General features: G+C 34.7%; 1 protein-coding gene across 3 annotated transcripts; it reads right to left on the bottom strand.

Annotated features, from left to right (window-relative positions):
* Positions 1-169: 169 nt before the first annotated feature.
* Positions 170-24,385, bottom strand: LOC131545378 (low-density lipoprotein receptor-related protein 8). 3 transcript variants are annotated; one of them, XM_058784125.1, is made up of 13 exons: positions 24,064-24,118; positions 23,842-23,937; positions 18,939-19,289; positions 14,967-15,086; positions 14,366-14,491; positions 13,783-13,954; positions 13,430-13,645; positions 12,209-12,327; positions 9,469-9,608; positions 9,107-9,251; positions 3,667-3,741; positions 3,028-3,182; positions 170-1,056 (listed from the first exon to the last, which is right to left on the bottom strand). In XM_058784125.1, exons 1-13 carry the CDS (start codon positions 24,101-24,103, stop codon positions 1,027-1,029), a joined length of 1,785 nt encoding a protein of 594 aa, XP_058640108.1. In that variant the 5' UTR covers positions 24,104-24,118; the 3' UTR covers positions 170-1,026. The 3 variants fall into 3 exon arrangements, with proteins under 3 accessions (XP_058640108.1, XP_058640109.1, XP_058640110.1); XM_058784126.1 differs by lacking the exons at positions 23,842-23,937; positions 24,064-24,118 and adding an exon at positions 24,230-24,385; XM_058784127.1 differs by lacking the exons at positions 170-1,056; positions 3,028-3,182; positions 3,667-3,741 and adding an exon at positions 7,850-8,495.
* Between the last annotated feature and the right edge of the window lie 2,820 nt (positions 24,386-27,205).

The raw sequence follows: 27,205 nt of genomic DNA, 5'->3' as shown, positions 1-27,205 counted from the left end.
GGTAAACAGGAATTTTCCGACTTTTGAGCAATTAGTTACCGTTTTGTACACATTGTCATATTAATTATAATTCAAATGCATTTCGTTTTATTGTTATTTGTCTGAAAGGGGCACTTTTGAATAATTTTGAAAAGGGGCAGGGGAGCCCCCAAAATATACAGTATCAAAATTACAATTTCCAACTTATATTTTATTTCTCCAAGCCCTTTACCATAAGTCATTAAAAGCATTCAAACCACATAGTTTTTCAAACTATATACAATCAGAAGGAAGAGCAAAAACCTATTTTACACCTAAATGATTAATAGTTTTAACACTATAACTTAAAGAGAACAGGAAAAGTGATCCAAACCACAAAAATAAATAACATTTTTTCGCTCCTTCCATAAATAAACACAATTATCTCTGTAGTCTAAAGCATTAACAGTACTGGCGAATTTCAAAATAAAATATTTTCCAAACTGATTTTGTCTCTATGCACACATACAAAGACAAGACAGAGATTGGTCAACTTAGGCGCCTATAAATTCAATGAAGAATGGACATTTATCACTTCAAAAGAAAGCAGAACAGCACCTTAAAACAAGCTTGAAACTGATAAATGTCATGTAATGACTCACAGCTCTGTTTGTACCATATAACATGGTCAATTAATTATTGACCTGAAGCTCAGAACACTGTTATGGTGACATTTTGCTGTTCTGTGACCAGTAGAATCCACAGATGCAAATGGGAACATGGAGACACATCATTCGGACAGATACAATTCAGTTAAAGGACTAAAAAGTCAGTGACAATAGTGTTTTTTATAAGACAAACATGAATGCTTAGTTCTGGGATTATCAATCATAAACGGACATTTGGCAAGTATTTAAGAGCATTTTTGGAGTCTGCAAGTAGGATGTTTGTGTGGAATCCATCTGCCTGCCTCACTTTAGTTTCTCTCCCAAAAACAACAGGAAATGGGGGCTGTGATATCCACCACAGGAAATGTAGAGGTCCTCTTACAGCAAAACTCTGTCCATGTCAGTGCGTTGAACCGTTCTGTGTGCCATCCTGAAAACACAAGCAACGCATTATCTATGCAAATAGGTAGGGCTGCCCTCAACTAAAGATTTTTCTGGTCGACTAGTAGTCATTCATTTGAAGCATTAGTCGACTAATCGCACGTTTAATAATAAACCATTTAAATCATTACAACGAGCCTTTAATTGCCTACATAGCCTAATAAGCGCTCAAGCACATGCATAAAGCTTGCCACAGTGCACAGGCAGAAGTAATGATTATGAATGTGTCAGGGAAAAACAGTAAGGAGGCTCCATTAACATTTTAATAATTTGATAAACTAGTGCTTTCTTTGTTTTCAGCTTCAGAGATGAAGTCGGCGACACTGACTCGTCATCTCAGCAGTAGTGGATGTGCCTGTGTGCATGTTTCACGGATTACATAATCTGAGAATTTGTTTTCCGTTTGAATTGGTTCATTTGAAAGCAGACATTTCACTCTATATAGATATATTTTTAATGTCTGTAGGGCAAAGACACAGAGTTTCGTGCTCAAGTTCATAAAGAAGCATTAGTACTTTACAGATTTGAAAGATGTATTACTCTTATCTGTATGACCAAAAATTATGGAGTATTTTAATAGCAAATGACCGCACCGGCACCTCCATCTGTCCTGCAGTGAGCTACTGTTCAGCTCCACACTCCGCACAGACACTTCAATAGCGCACATTTCTCTAGATTAACATTAGATTGAGCAGCCATGTAAAGTTGCTGCTACTAACATATTTCAGATGATAAGCCATATTTGAAGTCGATGAATGATAGGTGAGCGTTTGGATGTCCTGCCCGATGTACTGTATAACCATAGACTAGCCGTTAACGATCCGTTAACTTTGCTTGTGGATCTTTTTTTTCTGCGACTAAGCGACTAATACAATTTTGGTCGACCAAGCCTCTTCTGGTCAACTAACGATTAGTCTACTATTAGGGGGCAGCCCTACAAATAAGCAGGCACTTTGAAAATGTCAGCAGGAAAACAGTGTGTTAGGCTACTATTGAAAATCTAAAAACATATTATATAAATAAATCTGAGGCAGTTGGCCAAAATAAAGCCATATCTTACAAGGCAAAATTTTGAGACGGTAATCCATGCCTTTGTAACCACTTGGCTTGATTACTGTAATGCATTGTATGTGGGGGTTAGTGGGTCCTCTGTTGCTCGTTTGCAGATGGTGCAAAACGCTGCAGCGCGTCTTTTAACTGGAACACGTAAATGTGAGCACATTTCCCCCATATTAGCTTCACTTCACTGGCTGCCCGTACATTTTAGGATTCAATTTAAAATTCTTCTGTTTGTTTATAAATCCCTAAATGGGCTTGCCCCACCTTATATTTCTGAGCTGCTACACCCTTATATGCCTACCCGTTCTCTCAGGTCAGCTGATCAGCTGTTCCTGAATGTGCCAAAAACAAAGCGTAAGCTTAGAGGGGACCGTGCCTTTGCTGTGGCAGCTCCTAAATTATGGAATGATGTGCCTCTGCCCATTAGACAGGCCTCTTCATTGTTTTTATTTCAATCATCTCTTAAAACATATCTTTTTTCCTTGGCTTTTGACACCTGATGTTGATTTTTTTTTTTTTAAATGTTGTTTTAATTGTATTGTATGCTTTGTATGAGTTTTCTGTACAGCACTTTGGTCCACTTCGGTGTTTTTAAGGTGCTTTATAAATACAGTTTGATTGATTGATTGATTGAATCAACAGAAATAAAATCAGTGATACACATAGTTAATCATGAAACAGTTGCCATCAAATCAAAATTCAAAAATTCATTTGTTTCCATAAAGAGGCTATTCGTAGAATTCAGAAAGCCTTGTTATTTTTCCCCTTCTTAGCTTAGAAGTTAAAATATGTTGGAAATACATGTTCAGTGATTTAATGTTAACAAATATCCAGACACACTGCTGACAGCCCCATTTAGATAATCTGAGTACGAAGGCTATAAAAATACCGTGGCTCTTACTTTATGCTCATGTATTACAGGCAGCCTGGATAGCAGAAGAGGATCCTGGGATTCTTTAAGTGTCTCGTCTCCAAGAGGAGAAAGAGAACGAGGAGCACATAATTCAGACCTCTGCCGCCATAGCACTGCCCCCACCAACAGCAAACTGATGATGACTACCAGAGGAAGAACAAATAAAGGTGATCAAGGGAACATCAGTTCAACTACTATAAGAAGTGACAGAGGGACATTTCTCAAAATGTGACCCTGGACCACAAAACCAGTCATAAGGGTCATTTAAAAAAAAAAAAAAAACTTTTTAAAATAAATAAGCTTTCCATTGATATATGGTTTGTTAGGATCGGACAATATTTGGCCGAGAAACAACTATTTGAAAATCTGGAATCTGAGGATGCAAAAAAAAAAAAAATTGAAATATTAAGAAAATCGCAGTTTTGATGTATTTACAGTAGGAAATTTATGAAAATATCTTCATGGAACATGATCTTTACCTGATTTTTGGCATAAAAAGAAAAAACTATAATTTTTACCCATGCAGTGTGTTTTTGGCTATTTCTACAAATATACCTATGACTGGTTTTGTGGTCCAGGGTCACAAATGATAAATGCAAGAAGTTTGCAACAAGAAGTTAGACCAACCAGTGAGTGAGAGGAGCCATGCAAATTGTGAATCGGGAAATGGTGTTCTTGTTTCTGACTGCAACAGATCATTGCCTGAAAATGCAAAATGACACAAAACACTTTTAAGAAAACCTTCCAATAAATGTTTTTGACTCTACTGTATTGCTGGACAAATTTAAAGCCAGACAACACGCTACTGTTACTGTAAATGTGGACGATAATGCATTAAGGTATTGTAAATATTAACATGAATTTCTGTAAAGCTGATTTGAAACAACATGTTTATGAAAAGTGCTATCATGTTGATTAGAAGATTATTAGAAACCTAAATACTGTAATCAATATTCCTGTTCAGCCTTTGTCATGTTAATCATTTTATCGGATCCCTGTAGTTCTATGAAATATTTGTTTTTGACGACATTTGTGTTTACTTTTAACTTGTTTTTGTTTTGTCATGTCTGTTTTTGGATCTGAAGCAAATCCGGATCAGAACCACTGACTGGACTAAAACAAAGTATAAAAAAACTACATGCCTACAAGCAGAGCTGGGTAGATTACTTACAAATTGTAATCAGTTACTGATTCCAGATTACATGACAAAAATTGTAGTCAGTAACGTAATCCCTTACATTACACATTTTAGGTAATATAATCAGATTACTTTGATTACTTTTCGATTACTTTTGATTTAACTCGTTTATCACATTGATTTATATAACATTATCTTGTACCATAATGATGTAAAAAATGCAAAGAGTAAGAAAACGTGTTCCTTTCATTGTAATTTATAACATGGTGCATTAAACATTATATTACATCAAGGTTTCCCAAACTAGGGTTCATAAAGTTAACTGCAGGGGGGTTGTGAGTTTAATGAAAAGCTGACAATTAATTAAATCATAAAAAATTTAAATGAAAACAAACTCCCTTTCGAGGAAAGTCTCTTTACTCGCCAGCCATATTTGCAACGCCTCCGTGCAGCTCGTACAAGACCTATCTTAATGAATGGGGGAATCCTGAAATCTCAAAAACTGCTGGCTGAACTCACAATTAAATGACATATGTCAAATCAGCAACAAAAATCTGAAGTTAATTGCCCCATGAATGTTGTTTCTTATGCTCAAATAGCAGTTAAAAAAGCTTTTTCAGGCTAGACCAGCCAATGCACATGCGTAGTTCCAATGTGCTTATGACTGCGCATGTGCATTGGCTGGTCTAGTCAGGTTTCTATGGGAAATTCGGCTCTTTCATTTAGAAAAAGGCACTATTCCTCCATATTGCGCGTTGCGGTTTCTCCCATTCATAAGTATAGGAGTGAACAGTCTTTGTATTTCTATAGTCTTTGTTTTAAATAAAACACTTACTAAAAAAGATGAAACATTTTCATTTACCTGCATGCCATGTGATCATTAATCAACATCAAAGAAACCGTGAACATGCGAATGTGATACTTAATTACTGAAATATTTATTTTAAAATCTCAGGGGTACTTAAAGCAAATATATTTGGTGAATAAGGTTTAGATGAAAAAAAGTTTTGGAATGACTGCATTACATGTAACTAAGAAATAACGTGAATATGTGCATTTTAATAAGTTATAATTAATAATACATGGTTAAAAAACCTACAGAGTAATAATGTGTTCATCAGTAGTTGATGCAATGTTGAAACCCTTCTTAAACCTGAAATGATTTTTGTAAATCCAGTGGTCAAATGCAGTCGCCACCTGACTAATGACTGATGTCCACAAAACTGGGCTATACACAGTACATATATAATAGGTAGGCTATTGTAGAAAGGAAAATTTAAAAGATGAAAAAGAGAAATTAGGGAGAATCAATGAATTATGAACATGAATGTAATCATGTAATCCATAAAAAAGTAACTGTAGTCTGATTACGAGTATTTTAAAATGTAACTTACTCTAATTACAAGTACTTAATTTTTGGAATCTGATTACGTAATCCAGATCACATGTAATCAGTTACTACCTGAAAAAAAAAGTTGAAATTTTGATTTTCGCGCGAAACATATATGCTAACGTTAGCCAAATGCTATTTGAAGCATAACTCTGGAACGGAATGAGATATCTTCACCAAACTTGGTACAAATGTGTATGAGCTCAATCTTTGGTCAAATAAAAAAAATTGCGCAGCTCTGCCACTTGGGGGCGCTATAAGACTGAAAAAAACACAAAAACAGCTATAACTACGCGACCGTTAGTCCGATTGACTTGAAAATTGGTAGGCAGCGTCTTGGTCCAAAGGGGCACCAGTGTATATGAGGTCATTTGATTATCTCATAAAACATGGCCGCCATTGGCCAATGAAATTTAAACACCTATTAAACAAGGTTAACGGAGGTCGATCGGAACGAAACTCGGTGGGCATGTTCAACTCATGGCCCTATAGGTCTGTAAGAATTTTGAAAGAAATCGGCCACTAGTTGGCGCTAACGAGTTTTTTTGGCTCTGTAATCACGTGGCGTTTCACAAATCCACACAATATGTATATCATTTGATAGATCTCCTCATAATGAACAAATTTGCCTCAAGAACTACTGCTGTCAATCACATCGTTCATTAATTATTCACAAATATGTTAAAAACCTACTTTTGCAAACTAGTCTCTGGTTTTTGGCTCAGTCTCGATCAAACCACTGCAGTAATAATCTATGGACTCTCTAGATCAATAATTATCGAAAAAATTTTGAATTTTGTCCTTTGGTTAGCTATAACTGGCTCATTTAAAAAGGGGCGTGGCCACACATACCCAAAAGCCTATAAAACCTAAACGAAAATTCAAAACTTTACGAAACTTGTTGAAAACGTGTCACATGACTCTTAACAATCATGCAAAGTTTCATAGAGATTGGACCATAGGTGGCGTTATAATAATTAAAAAAGCCTCAAAAACACAATATTTCTATTGAAAATGACCTCAAATTTTAGAACATGGTCATATATTCACATAAACACTAGATCTTCATATCATATGATAGATCTCCTCATTCTGAACAACTTTGCCTCCGGGACTAATGCCGTCAATCAAATCGTTCATTAAATATTCTCAAATATATTAAAAACCTACTTTTGCAAACTAGTCCCAGTTTTTTCGCTCAATGTCATTCAAACCACTGCAGTAATACTCTCTGGACTCTCTAGATCAATAATTATCAAAAAAATGTTGAATTTTGTTCTTTGGTTACTTTTAACGGGGTCATTTAGTAAAGGGGCCTGGACAAATATACCCCAAAGCCTATAAAACCTAAAGGAAAACTCGAAACTTTACTAAACTTGGTGAAAACATGTGTCACATGACTCTTAACAACTATGCAAAGTTTCATGGAGATCGGACTATAGGTGGTGCTATAACAGTAAAAAAGGCCTCCAAAAACACTATTTTTCCATAGTAAATGACCTCAAATTGCAATAAAATGTTCATAATATTCACTTATACACTATATCTTCATATCATACGATAGATCTTCAAGTATTGTTCTTTAAGTATTTGAGATTATTTTAAAAACCTGCTTTTGTGAACTAGCCCTCAGATTTTAACTGAAAATCAATAAAATCAGTGCAGTACTATTCTCTAGACTCTCTAGGTTAATAATTATCAAAAAAAAAAAAAAAAAAGTTGATCATTTGCATTTGGACAACTATAAAATGGTCATCTTATAATATGTTCTTTACATAGTGATATACCACTATAGTTATAGAGGTTAAAAACAGCATTGTATGAGAAATTGCTATTTATAACCACTAGATGAAGATCACTAATGGGCTTATTAAACTCTCAAACAGAACTGTTCATAGCTTTTCTCATGGAGATATTATAAAATCACTGTTATAACATTTAAAAATCAAATTTAATTCAAGTTTACCATTTTATTTCAGTTTTTACAATTTTGCCATATTATGATAAGAAATATAAACTCTTAAAAAGAGAAGACTTGCAAAAACTATTGTCACCTATCATTTATTTCAAATATCTATATCTGCAACAAAATGTGTGTGCATCTGAATCCGTGTATGAGTATGTCTCTATGTGTAAGCAGGCTTAATGATTATTAATATGATAGTTTAACCATTTCATTTCTATTTGTGTGTGTGTGTGTGTGTGTGTGTGTGTGTGTGTGTGTGTGTGTGTGCGTGTATAAATATGCTTATAGAGTATTAATAAATTAGTTTAATCATTTAAATTCAGTGTGTGTGCATGTATGTCTTTGTATCCATTTCATTTCTATTTGTGTGTGTTTCTGTGAGCCTATTGTCCATTTTCAATGTGCTTCACTGCCAACAATACATCCAGGTTGGCCTAGACCTTAAAAGCATACCACCTTAGGCCTCAAAATGCTTGAACCCCGGTTATCGCTGCTTGCAGCTATATTATATTTTTGTATTTGTTTTTCACATACTTCACGTACTTGACACAAATCCAGTTCATAACCACTGCACAAAACTACACACCCACAAGAAACCGTTGAAAAAGTGTGATCCCACATCAAATGTAGCATCTTGGTAAGTACCTTCCACGTAAAGTCACGTGGAAATTAACTGCACCAGTGAACCAGCGTGTTACTGCGCACACAGACTCTTTAAACTACAAAACCACCGAAAAAGCCATTTATATCAACTACAGTATTACATTTACAAATTGAGTAGATACAAACAAAAGTAACATGTTTACAAGGCAGGTGCTTCTCCAACAAAAGAGTTAACAGTAAATTATACCAGTAACTGAGAATCACAAATTCACACAGATACAAATGCTCACGAACCAAAAACATTTGAGGTTTTTCAGAGAAGAGATGTGTGACTCAGAGAAACCCACCTACAGCATGACCTGAAGTTGCACACACACACACACACAGGGGTACAAACACATCATCAAATCGAAAAAAAACATTAATTTGCTCTCTATGCATTACAGCATAGATTCAATATATGAAATCATGTTACTGTTTTATAGGCCTAGCTAACGCAATTGACCGCACATTCTTTTGAATGTGTAGAAAAAAAAGTGTGGACCCACCTACTTATTAATAGTGTTTTATTACTATTTTCCACATTTCCGAATGAAAGTCATCAAAACAAATGGAAGTGTGAATTCTGTAGTGTCTAAAAACAAATATGCCAACTACAGGAATGTTTTTTTTTTTTTTTAAACAGTACTAAACAAGTCTGTACGTGTCACTTGAGGCTGAAGTCTTTAAGATTACAGAAATTACATTCTGTCTTCTGTAGAGCTCCTTTACAGCTGAATTGCATCTTGCATCAACAATTTTATCCAACAATGAACTGAGCTGAGAGTAAAGACACTATGATCTTTACAGCTTAACTGAATTTTGAACCTTTTGAAACTTAACACGCTTAACTTTTGTGGCTTTACCAAGAATGAAAGTTAGTTACTATATGGAAGAAAAATAAGTTGAGTAAGAGAATATTTTTGACTACCTGAAGGCTGTAACAGTGGGTGAAGGATGACCAGTCCAGCTGGTGAAACAGAACCGAGTCTCTGAGAAACCTGGAGCATGTTGCCATTGTGCTTGTCTGCACTACAAATAGAGTTGGTCAATTGGTCACTCCAGTACACTCGACTCTGCAGGGGACATACATAAAAAATTCACTACTCCATTATCAATGCAACATCAATAATATATTAATAATATTATTATCAAGGGACACACGTGTGTGTGTGTGTGTGTGTGTGTGTGTATACATATATATATATATACACACACACACACATTTTATAAAAATTTGTAAGGAAATAATTATATAGATTGAGGAAAAGTGACATGCATTGTGTTATGTACCTCAAATACGGCCAGTCCAAACGGTTTATCTAGATATCCGTTGGACTCCACAACTGTCTTTCTATGTTGCCCATCAAATGCAACCCTTGATATTATGCGCAGACCGGAGTCAGCCCAGTACAGCAGACCACGAGGGATATCTAAATGAGCAAAGAAAAAATATATCATGGGTTTATTTATTAACTTTTTCCCCTTTGCTAAGTGACCAAACTTGACAAACACAGATAACACAGTTATTGAGCTCAACTACAGTAAATCAACACTGAACTGACAAGAGCTGAATAATGACACTATTATGCTGCTGCTGCATCAACAGAATCTGGATTTGCCTCATTTCTGAAGTTTGCATTGTTGACTCTGTTAGTTCTCCCTGTTCAATACAGTGATAATACAGATACTAATTATTTCCATATTTTTGCCACAAAATTATATTTTATTATGTATGGAAAGCACATCTTTATCCTGCTCTCTCTCCCACTCAAACGCGCACATACATACAGTACTCAGTAAAATAGTTTAGCAACTTAAAAGCTACATGGGCTACGGCCAGTAGGAAGATGAACTTAAGTTTCAGTATTAGTTTCAGTATTTCAGTATTGTGCAGCCGAGAGACACAGAGACTCAAAGTCCCTTTAACTCAGTTAATTCATACACGCTAAATCTCTCTTTATTAATAAGTGCATTGGTCTGCTAGCAACAGCTCAAGCCTCTGTTGCTAGATGTTAGAAAATGACATTTTGGAATTAGCAACAGAGGCGCTGGATGAGATGTGTGAGAAATTAGTCCTACATGCAAGAGCATTTTAAGGACAAAAACCTGACAAAATCATGAAATACAACATCTGAACAATGTCTTTAGGTGTGGTTACTGAAGTACATGCAGAATAATTGACTCCGGTCCTTTGAATTATTAGAAAATAATGCACACCAGTATAACGGCCACTTCTCTTTGCATCACCACCACCTCGGTGTGCATTATTTTCTATTATTATTTTCAAATTTTTCCTTACTTTGTTTCCAAGGTGTATGATCCATGGATGAGTTTGGTATAATATATACAGTGGGGCAAATAAGTATTTGATACACTGCCGATTTTTCAAGTTTTCCCACTTACAAAGAATGGAGAGATCTGTAATTATCATCGTAGGTACACCTCAACTGTGAGAGACAGTTGAAAAAAATCACATTGTCTGATTTTTAAATAATTAACTTCCATTTTATTGCATGAAATAAGTATTTGATCACCTACCAACCAGCAAGAATTCTGGCTCTCACAGACCTGTTAGTTTGTCTTTAAAAGAAGCCCTCCTATCCTCCACTCATTACCTGTATTAATTGCACCTGTTTGAACTCGTTACCTGTATAAAAGACACCTGTTCACACACTCAATCAATCAGACTCCAACCTCTCCACTATGGGCAAGACCAAAGAGCTGTCTAAGGACACTAGGGACAAAATTGTAGACCTGCACAAGGCTGGGATGGGCTACAAGACAATAGGCAAACAGCTTGGTGAGAAGGCAACAACTGTCATCACAATTATTAGAAAATGGAAGAAATTCAAGATGACTGTCAATCTCCCTCGGACTGGGGCTCCATGCAAGATCTCGCCTCGTGGAGTATCAATGATACTGAGAAAGGTGAGGGATCAGCCTAGAACTACACGGAAGGACCTGGTCAATGACCTGAAGAGAGCTGGGACCACAGTCTCAACGGTTACCATTAGTAACACACTACACAGTCATGGATTAAAATCCTGCAGCGTGCGCAAGGTCCCCCTGCTCAAGCCAGCACATGTCCAGGCCTATCTGAAGTTTGTCAAACACCATCTGGATGATCCAGAGGAGGCATGCGAGAAGGTCATGTGGTCAGATGAGACCAAAATAGAACTTTTTGGTATAAACTCCACTCGCCGTGTTTGGAGGAAGAAGAAGGATGAGTACAATCCCAAGAACATCATCCCAACCATGAAGCATGGGGGCGGAAACATCATGCTTTGGGGGTGCTTTTCTGCAAAGAGGACAGGACGACTGCACTGTATTGAGGGGAGGATGGATAGGGCCATGTATCGTGAGATTTTGTGCAACAACCTCCTTCCCTCAGTAAGAGCATTGAAGATGGGTCGAGGCTGGGTCTTCCAGCATGACAATGACCCCAAACAAAAGCAAGAGCAACTAAGGAGTGGCTCCGTAAGAAGCATTTCAAGGTCCTGGAGTGGCCTAGCCAGTCTCCAGACCTGAACCCAATAGAAAATCTATGGAGGGAGCTGAAACTCCGTGTTGCCCAGCGACAGCCCCAAAACCTGAAAGATCTGGAGAAGACCTGTATGGAGGAGTGGGCCAAAATCACTGCTGCAGTGTGTGCAAACCTGGTCAAGAACTACAGGAAACGTCTGACCTCTGTAATTGTAAACAAAGGTTTCTGTACCAAATATTAAGTTCTATTTTTCTATTGTATCAAATACTTATTTCATGCAATAAAATGGAAATTAATTATTTAAAAGTCACACAATGTGATTTTCTGGATTTTTTTTTTTTTTTTTTTTCAATTCTGCCTCTCACAGTTGAGGTGTACCTACGATGAAAATGACAGATCTCTCCATTGTTTGCAAGTGGGAAAACTTAAAATCAGCAGTGTATTAAATACTTATTTGCCCCATTGTATAGAACCTTCATACACTAAGTGATGGACTGAAAAAAGCAAGCTGGATTTCACAACTCAATTGCTTATGAGAAGTCTAACCTAAAGAGATCGCGACAGGATAACGTATAGATGAGGTTATCAGCGCTATTCTGCTCGTCCCATCCAAACTGGCACGCTCAATTCTGGGAGACACTGCACTATCTGCCCAGAACACATACCTTGGGAAGAAAAACAGGTTTAGAGTTTAAACTCATTCAGACAAACAAAATTTATTCAAACATTATCCAACCTTAAAGGCATGCTCTACACAAAAATTTAAATTCTCTTATCAGTTACTCATCCTCATGCTGACCCAGATGTATATGACTTTCTTTTTTCTGTGGAACACAAACAGAGATTTTAAGAAAAAGAATCCATCTCAGTGAGTACGTAAAATGATCCGGATGGGTACCTCAAAATTGACGCTTCAAAAACCACGCAAAAGAACAACCTCAGCTGATGAATCAATGTTTTCTGAAGCAAAAGGTTTGATGTGTGTCAGAAAAATACTAATATTTTAAAAGTTAACATTTGACGTAATTCTAAACTCATGCAAGAAGTGACAGTCTTCTGTGCTTTCGCACACAAAACAGAACAAAAGCAATGGTTTGTAGTTAAAAAAAAGTTCAAAGCATTAAAGACATTAATTTATCAGCTAAGCTTGTAGATTGTGGTTTTATTGTCACTTGACCCTTGAACTTGCGTTATAAGAACTCACAGAAATGCATTATTTTTCTGAAAATCAATTTGTGTTGCAAGGTCATTTACATCTGTGACATAACAAGAGTAAGTAAATTATGAGAGAATTTTAATTTCAGCATTGAAGGATATAATTCAAGAAATCAATATTGGCCATATCTTTCCAGATTAAATGTTCTTGTTCTTATTGCACACAATTCATCACAATGACATTAATTTAAAATAAAAACATTTTCTTTATTATTTATATTTATATTATTTATTTATTATTATTATTATTATTATTATTACACATCATAATCTTAGCACTTATTATAGAAAATATGTTACATTGTATTACGTTGTTTAATATTCTGATGAGTTGCTAATAATAATAATAATTTTCCACCTCTGAAATTACATTTAATGAAAAATAGCAAAAAATTGACCTAAAATATCCATCCGCCGTATAACTCAAATTCTAATCAACTTAAAGTCCTGTCCCAAATTATTTTCAGCAGAACATTCTGATTCAAACCGAAATGTCACATTATATTTTAAATTTAAGTGGCTAAAATTTATACAGCGAAGAAGCATTTTTACCCTAGCAGCGGCTGGACAGCAACTGCAGTAGGTCTGGAGAGCCCAGAGATGAGCTCACTTTGTTTGGAGCCATTCAGAGAGGCCACGTGTAAAGCATGAGTACTGGTGCTGACCCAGTATAGAAGCTCTCGGATCCAGTCTACCGCTAATCCCAGAATGCCTGTGGAGGCCTTTAACAACACAGCTGGTCTATGGTCACTGGAGTCTAAAGACATCCTGAAATAGACAGATAGGATTGGATTAAATTAAATTAAATGTTTTGTGTTGGACAGTTTTTAAGGATTTAGGCATTAATGTTAATAACAATAATAATAATGAGTATGATTTTCTATTTAATCGGAATGGTTCTGCACCTGTAGATGATGCCACTATAAGGAATGATCCAGTATAATGTGTTATTTGCATTAAGTGCAGAAACAGGTCCTGATGAGGCTCTTTTATATGTGATGTTTCTTTGCTCAGAGCCACTGAGGTCCATCCATTTAACACCTTCGTGAGTGCTGACCACCACACGAGCAGCAACACCTGTACAAACCAAACCAGTGTTAACTAATAGTTTTAGGAAAAATCATTTTTGTTTACTGAATTAAAGCTGAAATAAAATATAAAATAAAAGATAAATGTTAGATAATTAAAATTAAAACTTGAAATTAGAAATGTGGCCTTGGCAACTAACTAAAAATACTAAAGTATTTAAAACCAAACAAAAAGCAAAACTAAATAGAGATATTTAAAAAAAAAACTAATAATAATGACAAAAGCAAAAACCAAAATTAAAAATAAATAAATAAATAATTATAAAAAATGTAAATAAATACTATAATAGTAAAGTAATAATATTACAATGACCCTGACCCAAATATACACACACAAAAGTTCAAGATATGCAATCTTGACTGTCTTTACAGGCCAATTACATCGAAATCTTCTTCTCACCAGTAGCCTTGCACTCCCCAGTCCCAGCGGTCAGCACATACCCATCCTGACATTCACACGCAAGAGATCCATTGGTACGGACACAAATTTGATCACACACATCTGAATCAAGACACTGGTCCATATCTGGAAGCGAAAAGAGAATATTTAAGTGGAGAAGTTAAATCTATTATGACACTTTTAAAGAAAATACATGTTTTGTATGTTTTGAAGACAACTGTGATTTACAGCAAATCATAGCATAACTAAAGAGAGAAGCAACTCATTTGGATTACTAGAATAAACTATTTTTTTATGACATTTAAAAGAGTAATTAGTAAATTGTCACATATTAAAATGTTTCACACACAACGAAATGATCAGTTTTATTTCAAATGGAGATTGCCTCACAGGGGCAGACACGTTTAGATCATATGAGCTGTTGAATACTACTTCTTTTAGCTCAGTAACCACCACCCTGTTCTGGACACTATTGCTCATGGATAAAAAATGTATGATCACTGACTGACATCTGTTCTACAGTAACACTATAAATTGTTTACATTGGATCACGTAATGTCAACGTCATTTATACAGTTGTCTAGTGTGACTCATTTCTCACCCTGACAGTGTGTGTCCTGGACCAGCCTCATTCCACTGGGGCAGTCACACATGAAACCAAGGGGCAGATCAATACACAGGTGAGAGCAGCCACCATTATTGATCTCACATTCGTTGTCATCTACAGAAACAGAGAAATAAAGACAAAGAGTCAATTTTTAAATGTTCTTTAATAACAAAAATAATAGGCTTCAATTATAAAGCACTTTTTTAATACTTGTCACTCTCTCCTTCTCTGCATATATTATTTTTATTACGTATATATATATATATATATATTTTAGAGCTGTCAAATGATTAATTGCATCCAAAATAAAAGTTTGTGTTTACATAATGTGTATGCTATGTATATTTATTATGTATAAATGCACACACACATGCATATTATATATATATATATATATATATATATATATATGACCCTGGACCACAAAACCAGTCTTAAGTCACTGGGGTATATTTGTAGCAATAGCCAAAAATACATAGTATGGGTCAAAATGATACATTTTTCTTTTATGCCAAAAATCATTCGGATATTAAGTAAAGATCATGTTCCATTAAGATATTTTGTAAATTTCTTACCGTAAATGTATAAAAACTTTAAAGGCGATTTTCTCAATATTTGATTTTTTGCACCCTCAGATTCCAGATTTTCAAATAGTTGTATATCAGCCAACTATTGTCCGATCCTAACAAACCATACATCAATGGAAAGCTTATTTATTCAGCTTTCAGATGATGTATGAATCTCAATTTTGACAAATTGACACTTAAGACTGGTTTTGTGGTACAGGGTCACATATAGAGAGAGAGTGAGTGTGTGTGTGTGTGTGTGTGTGTGTGTGTGTGTGTGTGTGTGTATGTATATACAGTGGGTACGGAAAGTATTCAGACCCCCTTAAATTTTTCACTCTTTGTTATATTGCAGCCATTTGCTAAAATCATTTAAGTTTTAAATCATTTTTTTCCTCATTAATGTACACACAGCACCCCGTATTGACAGAAAAACACAGAATTGTTGACATTTTTGCAGATTTATTAAAAAAGAAAAACTGAAATATCACATGGTCCTAAGTATTCAGACCCTTTGCTGTGACACTCATATATTTAAATCTGGTTGCACTCAGGTGCTGTCCATTTCTTCTGATCATCCTTGAGATGGTTCTACACCTTCATTTGAGTCCAGCTGTGTTTGATTATACTGATTGGACTTGATTAGGAAAGCCACACACCTGTCTATATAAGACCTTACAGCTCACAGTGCATGTCAGAGCAAATGAGAATCATGAGGTCAAAGGAACTGCCTGAAGAGCTCAGAGACAGAATTGTGGCAAGGCACAGATCTGGCCAAAGTTACAAAAAAATTTCTGCTGCACTTAAGGTTCCTAAGAGCACAGTGGCCTCCATAATCCTTAAATGGAAGACGTTTGGAACGACCAGAACCCTTCCTAGAGCTGGCCGTCCGGCCAAACTGAGCTATCGGGGGAGAAGAGCCTTGGTGAGAGAGGTAAAGAAGAACCCAAAGATCACTGTGGCTGAGCTCCAGAGATGCAGTCGGGAGATGGGAGAAAGTTGTAGAAAGTCAACCATCACTGCAGCCCTCCACCAGTCGGGGCTTTATGGCAGAGTGGCCCGACGGAAGCCTCTCCTCAGTGCAAGACACATGAAAGCCTGCATGGAGTTTGCTAAAAAACACCTGAATAAGATTCTCTGGTCTGATGAGACCAAGATAGAACCTTTTGGCCTTTTATAAAATTATACACTTCACATTTCAGCCTTTAAACCATTTTTTAATAAAATGGATCAGTCAAAAGTATTAATTATATTAATTTAAACAATTATCAACAAATTATTATATGTGACCCTGGACCACAAAACCAGTCTTAAGTCGATGGGGTATATTTGTAGCAATAGCCAACAATACATTATATGGGTCAAAATGATTGATTTTTCTTTTATGCCAAAAATCATTAGGACATTAAGTAAAGATCATGTTCCATGAAGATATTTAGTAAATTTCCTACTGTAAATATATCAAAAGTAAATTTTTGATTAGTAATATGCATTGCTAAGAACTTCATATGGACAACTTTAAAGGCGATTTTCTCAATATTTAGATTTGTTTGCACCCTCAGATTCCAGATTTTCAAATAGTTGTACCTCGGCCAAATGTTGTCCGATCCTAACAAACCATACATCAATGGAAAATGGAATTTTGAAAAATTGACACTTAAGACTGGTTTTGTGGTTCAGGGTCACATATTAATTAAATAACATACAAACACATTTTAGTGTTTAGATTTTTATAACAAATTATCTCCTTATCGATCCACCAGTTCACATTTACAGCTCTGCGTGTTTGCAGGGTAAAAACATGGGTCGATTTTTGCATTGGTCTGAACAAAAACAACCCAATGTTCCTGCAATACTGGAGGCTGCAGTTCTAGGACTGCATAGGGCCCTATTTTTTGGGACAGCACCATCTATTCCAACAGAGGAGACCTGATTCAAACATCAAACAAACAGATGCAAACAAACAGCACATCAGATGTGAAGCGCTGCAGCTAATTAACTGAAGTCTCGCACAGACAAGTCTTCTTTCCAAGAAAACTGAATTTTAAACCAGAATATATTGAATATTGAAATAAATTAGGTTAAATATTTCAAGAGGGTTACCAACGGGTATGTTTAGAGTTAGGAGTTGGTTAGGACAATAATTAAGTGTATACAATTAAATAACTACATAATTCCTTAAAAATAATAATATACAGAATTGAATACCAAGTGCTATAAAATAGTATGAGCCACTAATATTCAGTCATTTAGCAGATGCTTTTATCCAAAGCAACTTATAAATGAGGACAATGGAAGCAATCAAAATCAACAAAAGAGCAATGATATGCAAGTGCTATAACAAGTCTCATTTAGCCTAACGCAGTACATGTAGCAAGAGATTTTTTTTAATTATATAATAAACAAAAAGAAAGCATAGAATAGAAAAAGAATAGAGAAAGCTAGTGTTAGAGGCCTTTTTTGCTTTTGTTAATTGTATAATAAATAAAAACAAAACAGAATACAAAAAGATTAGAAAAGCTAGTGTTAGTTTTAGTTTTTTTTTTAAAGAATAGAATTAGAATAGAGAGAGGTGTGACGTTCTTCATTATCTTTTAAATTTTTTTGGCTCATTAAAAATGTATCTTGCTGCCACGTTCTGGATTAATTGTAAAGGTTTGATAGAACTGGCTGGAAGACCTTACACAATACATACATGCAAAAAATAAATAAATAAAATAATTAAAAAACAAACAAACAAACAAAAAACCTATAGGGTCCTAGAAATCCAGTTCTGAAACTACAGCCTCCGGCTACTCACAACAACAGCCCTATTGAACATGCAGATTCATTCTCTGCCAGCAGGAGGCGCTTTCGAACGGACTTTGAAACGTGCAGCGCTCATATTTTATTTATAGCCTTTTGAAGTTTAATTGTCACATTAAGCTGTGTCGCGATTCTGGTCTGTACCCAAATTTAAGACCTCTTGAAATCATAATTAAGACCATTTAAGACTTTTTATGACGTTAAATTTTATAAAGTAAATTTAAGACCTTTTAAGACTTTTTAAGGACCCGCGGGAACCCTGAAAAAGACTCATGGCTGTATTAAATAAAAAGGGTGCTTCTACTAAATACTGAGCAAAGGGTCTGAATACTTAGGAATGTCAACAATTCTGTGTTTTTCTGTCAATATGGGGTGCTGTGTGTACATTCATGAGGAAAAAAAATTAACAAATGATTTTAGCAAATGGCTGCAATATAACAAAGAGTGAAAAATTTAAGGGGGTCTGAATACTTTCCGTACCCACTGTATATACATATATAAATTATTCACAGTTCACTTATACACACATATATATATATATATATATATATTTTTTTTTTTTTTAAAGTTTAAGCTTTTTTATTCATAAACATACCACAGTTCTCTTCATCGCTGCCATCTTCACAGTCTTTAATGTTGTCACACCTCCCTGAACTGGGCACACAGCGTCCATCTGTGCACCTGAACTGTGACCTAGTGCATGTCTGTGCGCATGTATCTAACTGTTCATCTGCTCCATCAGAGCAGTCAGGCTTGCCATCACAGATACTGCGGGAAGAAACGCAGCGTGCTGCTGCCACACAGTGGAAGGAGCCACTAGTGCAATTGAAACAGGAAATCTCATCGCTGCTGTCTCCACAGTCATCCACACCGTCACAACGAAGATTCAGATGCACACATCTGCCGTTATTACACACAAACTGCTCTATGCTACACTTTGGAAAACCTGCAAAAGATGAGAATAAAAACAGCTGTTTAGTTCTGAGAGATTTTAAAAACAGTGAAGGACACCGTTTGAGTAACAGGAATAAACTACATGAGGCTTTATCAGAGAAACAGGATAAAATCCTCTATTAATTCTATGTGGCTGTACTACATTTGGTCAAATTGTGTAAGTAGGTAAATATAGCCTAATTTGGGTCATATTTTGCACTTCTGACATCACAATGCAAACTTGCAAGTACTGTATATAGTGATGTAAAGAGACTTGCTTCATGGAGCAAGAAATGCACACGTCAATATAGTTGAGTTTTAATGTGAATATTGGCAGAAGTAGACAAAGTAGATCAAATCAATGGGTTTGACTATTCCAGTAATTCCAGTGAAAACTAATTTTAACGCTCCTCCTTACAGTGAAATTCTTGAGAATTTCATGGTTCCAACAGGAGGGTCTGTGGGTCATTTTCAGTTCCGAAATGACAGCATACAAAATGATGAGGTTTTGACCCATTAAAAGTCCCCATTTTTATTATTTATTTATTTTTAAGTTAATATTTATATAAATTAATTATTATAATTTATATTAATAAATTTTTTTATTTTATTTATTTTTTCAGCAATGCCTAAACTGGGAATACAAAATGAGTAATGAATAATATATATTATACATCCAAAATAAAAGTTTTTGTTTACATAATATATGAGTGTGTATGTTTATTATGTATACATACAAACACATTCATGTACAGTCATGGCCAAAAATATCGGCACCCTTGGTAAATATGATCAAAAGCGGCTGTGAAAATTAATCTGCATTGTTAATCCTTTTGTTCTTTTATTTAAAAAAATTCACAAAAATCTAACCTTTCATTGTATAATAAGAATTTAAAATGTGGGGAAAAATCATTAATGTTTTTCACAAATACATGTTGGACACAATTATTGGCACCCCTAGAAATTCTTATGAGTAAAATATTCCTGAAGTATATTCCCATTCATATTCACAATTATGAGCACTCCAGGGTGATTATGAACATGAAATTATCCAGCCATGGCTTCCTGTTTCACAGAAATATAAGTAGGAGGGAAAACAAAGCCCAAATACCCTTAATCATCCATCACAATGAGAAAACCAAAGAATATATTTCTGATGTGCAGCAAAAGATAACTGAGCTTCACAAATTAGTGAAGTGGCTTTAAGAAAAGAGCTAGAGCAGTGAAAATTCCCATTTCCACCATCAGGGCAATAATTAAGAATTTTCATCAACATAAAATGTTACAAACTACCTGGAAGAGGACGTGTGTCTATATTGTCCTAATGCACGGTGAGAAGGAGAGTTTGAGTGGCTAAAGACTCTCCAAGGACCACAGCTGGAGAATTGCAGAAAATAGTTGAGTCTCGGGGTCAGAAAACCTTAAAAAAAAAATTTGTCAAACAGCATCTACCTCACCACATGTTGTTTGGGAGGGTTTCAAGAACAATTCTCCTCGCTCATCCAAAAACAAACTCCAGCATATTCAGTTATCAGACACGACTGGAACTTCAAATGGGACTGGCTTCTATGGTCAGATGAAACTAAAATATGAGCTTTTTAGCAGCAAACACTCAAGATGGGTTTGGTGAACACAGGGATAAAAAGTACCCCATGTGTACAACGAAATATACTGCTGTATTTTTGATGTTGTGGGCCTATATTTCTGCTGGAGGTCCTGGACATCTTGTTTAGACACATGGCATCGTGGATTCTATCAAATACCAACAGATAAAAAAATCAATAAGTGACTGACTCTGTTAGAAATCTTATAATGGGGCATGTTCTTCCAACCATACAATAATCCAAACACAAACCTCAAAAACAACACAAAAATGGGTCACTGAGCGCAAAACCAAGCTTCTGCTGGCCATTCCAGTCCTCTGACCTGAACCCTGTAGAAAATGAGTGAACTGAAAAGAAGAAGCACCAACAAGGAGCTGTGAATCTAAAGGGTCTGGAGTGATTCTGGATGAAGGAATGGTCTCTGATCTCTTGTCAGGTGTTTTCTAACCTCATCAGGCATTATAGGAAAAAATTTAGAGCTGTTAAACTGGCAAATGGAGGTTTCAAAAAGTATTGAATAAAAGGGTGCCGTTAATTGTGGCCAATGTGTACTAGAGAAAAACATTTCATAATGATATTTCCCCCCATTTTAAATTCTTATTATATAATGAAAGGTTAGATTTTTGTGCATTTTTAAAATAAAAGATCAAAAGGATTAACAATGCAGATTAATTTTCACAGCCTTCTTTGATCATATTTACCAAGGGTGCCAATATTTTTGGCCATGACTGTATATTTAAGAAAAATATGTTATGTTTATATATTATATATATTTATATATAATGAAAATATAAATATATAAATTTATATACGTGTATGTATATATATATATATATATATCTCAGTGGTGTGCGTGGTGTTCTGAAATGAGGCACTATCAGAAAAAGATCTATTAGATATTATCTAGATAGAAAAATCTATTTTAGATTTTTACATTAACAATGTAATGAATCGTCTAGTTATTTAAAAAAATAAAGTTAGTGTTTTTAAGCATTTTACATTTATTCCAAAATAACTCAAGGCAGTAACAATTTAAACAATATATTTTATTTGTGAACTTATGTTCAGCTTCTTTTTAATTATTAACTTTTAACTATTTTTGAATTTTTTGGATCAGTCATCAAAGCTCGGTAAATATTGGTCTAAATATAGAATTTAAATAAAAGAGTAAATTCAATATTATTATCGCTGCACAAATTAGCATTTCAGATGTACACATTCTCTCAAGAAAATCACATACAAACCATTTCCTATCGTAATCATGTGTTTATTATCTAATATAATCTATAGTGGCTGTTGTCTTTTACACAGCAGAAATAAACATGACATGTATGCTCTGCTGAAACTCACGTTGTTTGTGATGTTAACCGCCTCTCCATTCTTAAGTTGCCATGGATACATTCCAAGTATAATACACATTAGTAAAAGGATCTATTTTAATTTTTATTTGTCTATATACACTTTGGGCGGTCGCGGTACATTATAAAAGTAGCCCAAAAAAAACGCAAACCACGGCTCTGTAATTTTTCCCGCAACTGTATTTTCAAAATAGCCCACTTGTGCCGTTACCCTGGCAACACTGGTTCCCTGTACCCTCATCACACAATGATAGATAACCTTCCGCGCTGCAATGATGGGAAGAAGTTGGGGTCAAACCTTATCAAGCGATTAATTTGCATTAAAAAAAAATATTAACGCGTTAAAATATTTTGATTAATCGCATGCGTTAACGTTGACACCCCTAGTGTGTGTGTATATATATATATATATATACATACACTGTTTATTTTAGAATGTATTTATTAATTTCTTCATATTTGTATATTATTAATTCATTTTAAATGTATAAATGTTTTATATTTCTATTTTTATATTGTTGCAATTTCTAACAATAATAGTATTACGTAAGTAGGTATTTTATTATATTTTTAGTTATTTTGTTATATTTTTAGTTTTATTGTTTTTTTATTGTCGAGGTCTTCACTGAGGATATGTCTCTGGGGTAATTTTGGTGTTTTGTGGTTGCTTTTGTTGTTAGGTTAAGTAACTTGCTGTTTTGTGACATCTGGAGTAAATTTTTTACTCAAAATGACGCATTCATACTCAAACACTATTCACTGATTGTGACTGATACGTGCTTGTAACTTAACCACATGCTTTATAGGCTTTTGTTTTTCAGTGCTATGTTGTTTGAGTAAAGTTTACAAACTGTGACTAAGTGAAATGTACTTGAGTATTGTAGGGTAAACTTAAAATAATTAAGAGAAATTACTCATCAAACTCTACCTGGCCACGTTAAATTTACTTATTTCCTTTACTAATTTTTAGATAAGTTAGTTAAGTAGAATCGTTTATCAAATATAAAAAATATATATTATTCGGCAATTTTTGTCTTTTTTGGAAGCTGCATTCAAAATCTACCTGCCTCAAAAATCTGAGGGGGCACGGTTGAAATTGCGTTACGGAAGTATTTAGGCTGGGCCCCCCTCTGTTCAGTGCCCGGTAGGCCAGTGCGTTAATCCGTCCCTGCCTGCGGGTGTCGCTGTTTGACAGTGTTACTTTACAAAAACGAGTGACTTTTATACGTTTAATGTCATATTTAGTAACATTTGCGTTGTTTATGTAATATCGATTATTTTCTCATCCAAATTTCTGAAGAGACACTGCCTCCCTTACCTACTCGGAGGAAAGCCAAAATATTAAATGTCATGAATGTGTATTTACTGAGTAATCCACTATTTGGTAGAATAGAGGATTTGGAGCCATTTTACAGGAGGGTAAAAATGTGGGTTATTTTACATACAGCTAATACTTTAAGAGAAATATCTGAAGAAATAATGTTGAAACTAGAAATGTATCTTCAGAATGTTTTGCATTTATTTGACCTACACTGAGATCAGAATCAGATATTTATCCAAATCCAATGAAAAAATAAGGAAAATCCAGTTAAACTAATATTACCTTTATGATGGAATACGCAACAATAAGGGTTCACAAACTTCCCAACGTCGGCGTAAGAACACCGGTCTATTATCTCACGCGTGCACATGGAAGCATCTTTGACACACAAAGGACGTGCAAAATGTAATTTACTGACATTACATTTTTTAGTTGTTTTCGCCCATGTTAAAAGTGCATGTGCTTAATAGTAATTATGGAAGTAAGTATATATTCATACTGTACAATGAAACAAGGCTTCGAGTTTGACAGCAGCATGTGTCATTCGATCCAATCAGATGGCGTGACCGTGCAGCGTGAGGTCCAATAGGAAAGTGTGAACTCTACCGATGCGTTCAGACACATGTATTTATTATCCTTTGCCCACACAGATTTAAAAACCATCCCTTACCTTCTGTTGAATGTAAACGTGACACACACGTCAAAATCAGTAGTAGTGCACCAAGGTGTTCCATGCCTTGTTCGGCGTCCTCTAAGGTGCACGCTTGTCGCGAGGCAATGACGTCATATCCGCATACAGAATATGTAATCACCCCAAAATCGAAAAGTTGACTCCAGAAGGTTTTGGGATACTAAGCCACACTTTAAAATGTATGAATGTCGTTGTATTATATAACAGAATATCAAACCAAATGTATAGCTATTTTAAAGAAAGATGACAATAACTCACCTTAGTAAAACATTTCACAAAAGTAACTTAGTTTGGTTTTTAATTATAGAACAATAGGACAAAAGATCTGTGAAACCTGTTTATAATTGTGTGTTGACATGCAGTGAAACATAACTTTGTTTAAACTCTGAAACCTTTGTGAGCTTCATTCTTTCAATCACTCATGTCTATTAATTAATCCTTCATTATTTTTATGTATGCATTCGTATGTATGTATGCATGTGAACCATTTCAATTCGCACAACATTTGTCCAGTCCTTACACTATAAAATATTGTTTATTAATATATATATTGCACATTTTAGAAAATATTTATTTATGTTGCCCCTCCCCCTCTGTGTATTGTATTTAATTTTGTTTCTATCACATATTTATTACCAATTTTGGGAAGTAACTAGTTACATGTAACAGAGTTACGTAATTACAAAATGAATGTAAATAATCTGTTACATACTGAGAATTTTTTTTTTTTATTAAATTAGTTACTGAAAATGCTAAATATTACAAAGGGGTTACATCTGAATATTTTCACACACACACAAATATATATAAAGATTTAATTGATTTCTTTCCCAAATTGCAGTGACTGCTCTAAAATCTGAGACACCAATGTTTCAGGAGTTTAGGAAACAGAATAGGACACATGCTTATTTGATAACTGTTTTATTTCCTATTTGGGTTTTTGTAGGTTATATGCTTTATTTTTTAAGATTGACTGTTTTTTTCCCAAGACATTGTTAGATGCCAGTGTTTCCTGTCATAGCTATGTAATGATTTTGATTTCAAAAACAGTATCATAGCTATTAAACTATATCTTGTTATGATATTAAATCTGTATTTGTATTTAACCTCAGAGCGTTCTCAAAGTAAAAACAGGTGCTTAAGTTTGATTTTGTGGTGGCTGTGCTTTAAAATGAAATTTTTATAATCTTAAGTCAAGTGATGAAGGATTTTAAAAGTCTGACAGTAGGCTAATCAGTGTTCAGTACTACTGTAGTGTAAACCCTGCCTGGTTTAAATGTTTGAAAATGAATAACAGTTGAAAACATTCATTAGAAATTTAGAAAAGTAATCAAAAGTAATATATAATCAGTTACATTACTTTACAGTTTTTTCAAAGTGCTTACACAGTTTTTTAAACTATGGCTCTATTTCTCAAAACTCTACACACAAAACAACAAAACACACACACAACATACAAAACATCACACACATCTTGCAAAAGCAAACACTTCTTTAACAACTGTTTTAACTCTTCTAAAAATGGTATTTCTCTACACACAAACATAAAATAATTAGCTACATACACGCCAAACTAAACACAGATGTGAAAAATGTAAAACACTACTCTTGTGTGTCTTTTGCTAGTTCAGAGTGCAGTGGAGCACAGGAGTTTGTCATAGCACTCGCACATACTGTGCATGCATACGCCCATATACACTGTATATACAGTATGTATGACTCGTGCATTTTACACAGTTATACAACTGAACTGAACTGTACACACACACACACACACACACACTGAATATGCATATAAGCCAAGTCAGAAAGTCAGTTTTATTTATAAAGCACTTTGTACTATAGATACAATGTAAACAGAAATGCAAGGGGGTCAAAATAATTTCTTTAAAAAAAAAAATGTAAAAAAAGTTTTGATTACTAAGTGAAAAAATAATGTATAAGTGTTTTCATAATGTTCACTGTGTGTAGGTCATCAGTAAATGAGTGTGGCATTAAAATGGCAGTGTTTCCCAAAAAAAAAAAAAAAAAAAAAAAAAAAACAGCTGTTAGTTTCGAATGATGTGTGTAAACTGTTTTGAGTTTTTCAAAAAGTTTGTTTTACAATGTCAAACTGAGTTTAAAGCATGTAATGTGCTTATAGTTTTGCAGACTTGGTCTAAAGATTAGGTATATGAGTGAATGGTTCCACTAAGTAGGCCTCAAGTATCACTTTTAGTGTCTAAGCAATAAAAAAATAAAAAAAAATGTAATAAAGTAGGCTAATTGAAATAGTTACACTAAATAGAGTATCCTATTACATATCCAAAGTAATCTTCCCAGCACTGTTCATTACATATTGATAAATATGATAGAAATCTTAATAAAGTATAATATCTTAACTTTTGGAGAACGGACTTTATAGCCTACCTCTATAAAAATGACTTATATAACTTTTTTAAAATTTAATAGTGAGCATTAGAACATGCTTATTTTTTTAAAGTGGTGAGGAGAAAATTATTTCCCCACGGAAAAAGACGCTCTGATCTATGGGCTACTGATGCTTTGTAAAGGAAAAATGCTATCAGACTTATCTCTTGTGCAATATGGAATTACGTATGTGCGTTGACCTATATAACCTATTACATGACTACTGACATTCCTACAGTCTTAACACCCTTGAGTAACACAGATCCAGACGTTCAACCTATATGTAAAGCCCACAGGCAACACAAAAACACCGTTGACACAGGAAATTATTCATCTCATTTTTCATAGCGGTGAAACAAAAGAGGCGTTATTCCCATTCCTGATGTTATGACTAGGGGGAGATCGTGTCATTTTCCTTTTCTGCATTAAAATGCGCAGCATAGAAGTATTAACACGCTGATGACTGATGACACGCTGACATCTTTGCCTCCATGCATTCTTTCATAGCAGCCTTTGCTCGCCATAGTGCCGAGCGCAAGTTACAAA

This window comes from Onychostoma macrolepis, chromosome 08, assembly GCF_012432095.1.
Source record: "Onychostoma macrolepis isolate SWU-2019 chromosome 08, ASM1243209v1, whole genome shotgun sequence".
NCBI classification, from domain to species: Eukaryota; Metazoa; Chordata; class Actinopteri; order Cypriniformes; family Cyprinidae; genus Onychostoma; species Onychostoma macrolepis.
Note: the sequence above shows the minus strand (reverse complement) of the source record. Positions and strands in the feature narration are given on the sequence as shown.

Coding starts and splice junctions, on each gene's coding strand:
- LOC131545378 (XM_058784125.1), bottom strand. CDS start 24,103: ATGACACATGCTGCTGTCAAACTCGAAGCCTTGTTTCATT. Junction 19,290..23,841: donor TTGCGTATTCCATCATAAAG/GTAATATTAGTT, acceptor CATCTTTTGCAG/GTTTTCCAAAGTGTAGCATA. Junction 3,742..9,106: donor CCCACTGTTACAGCCTTCAG/GTAGTCAAAAAT, acceptor TTGCATTTTCAG/GCAATGATCTGTTGCAGTCA.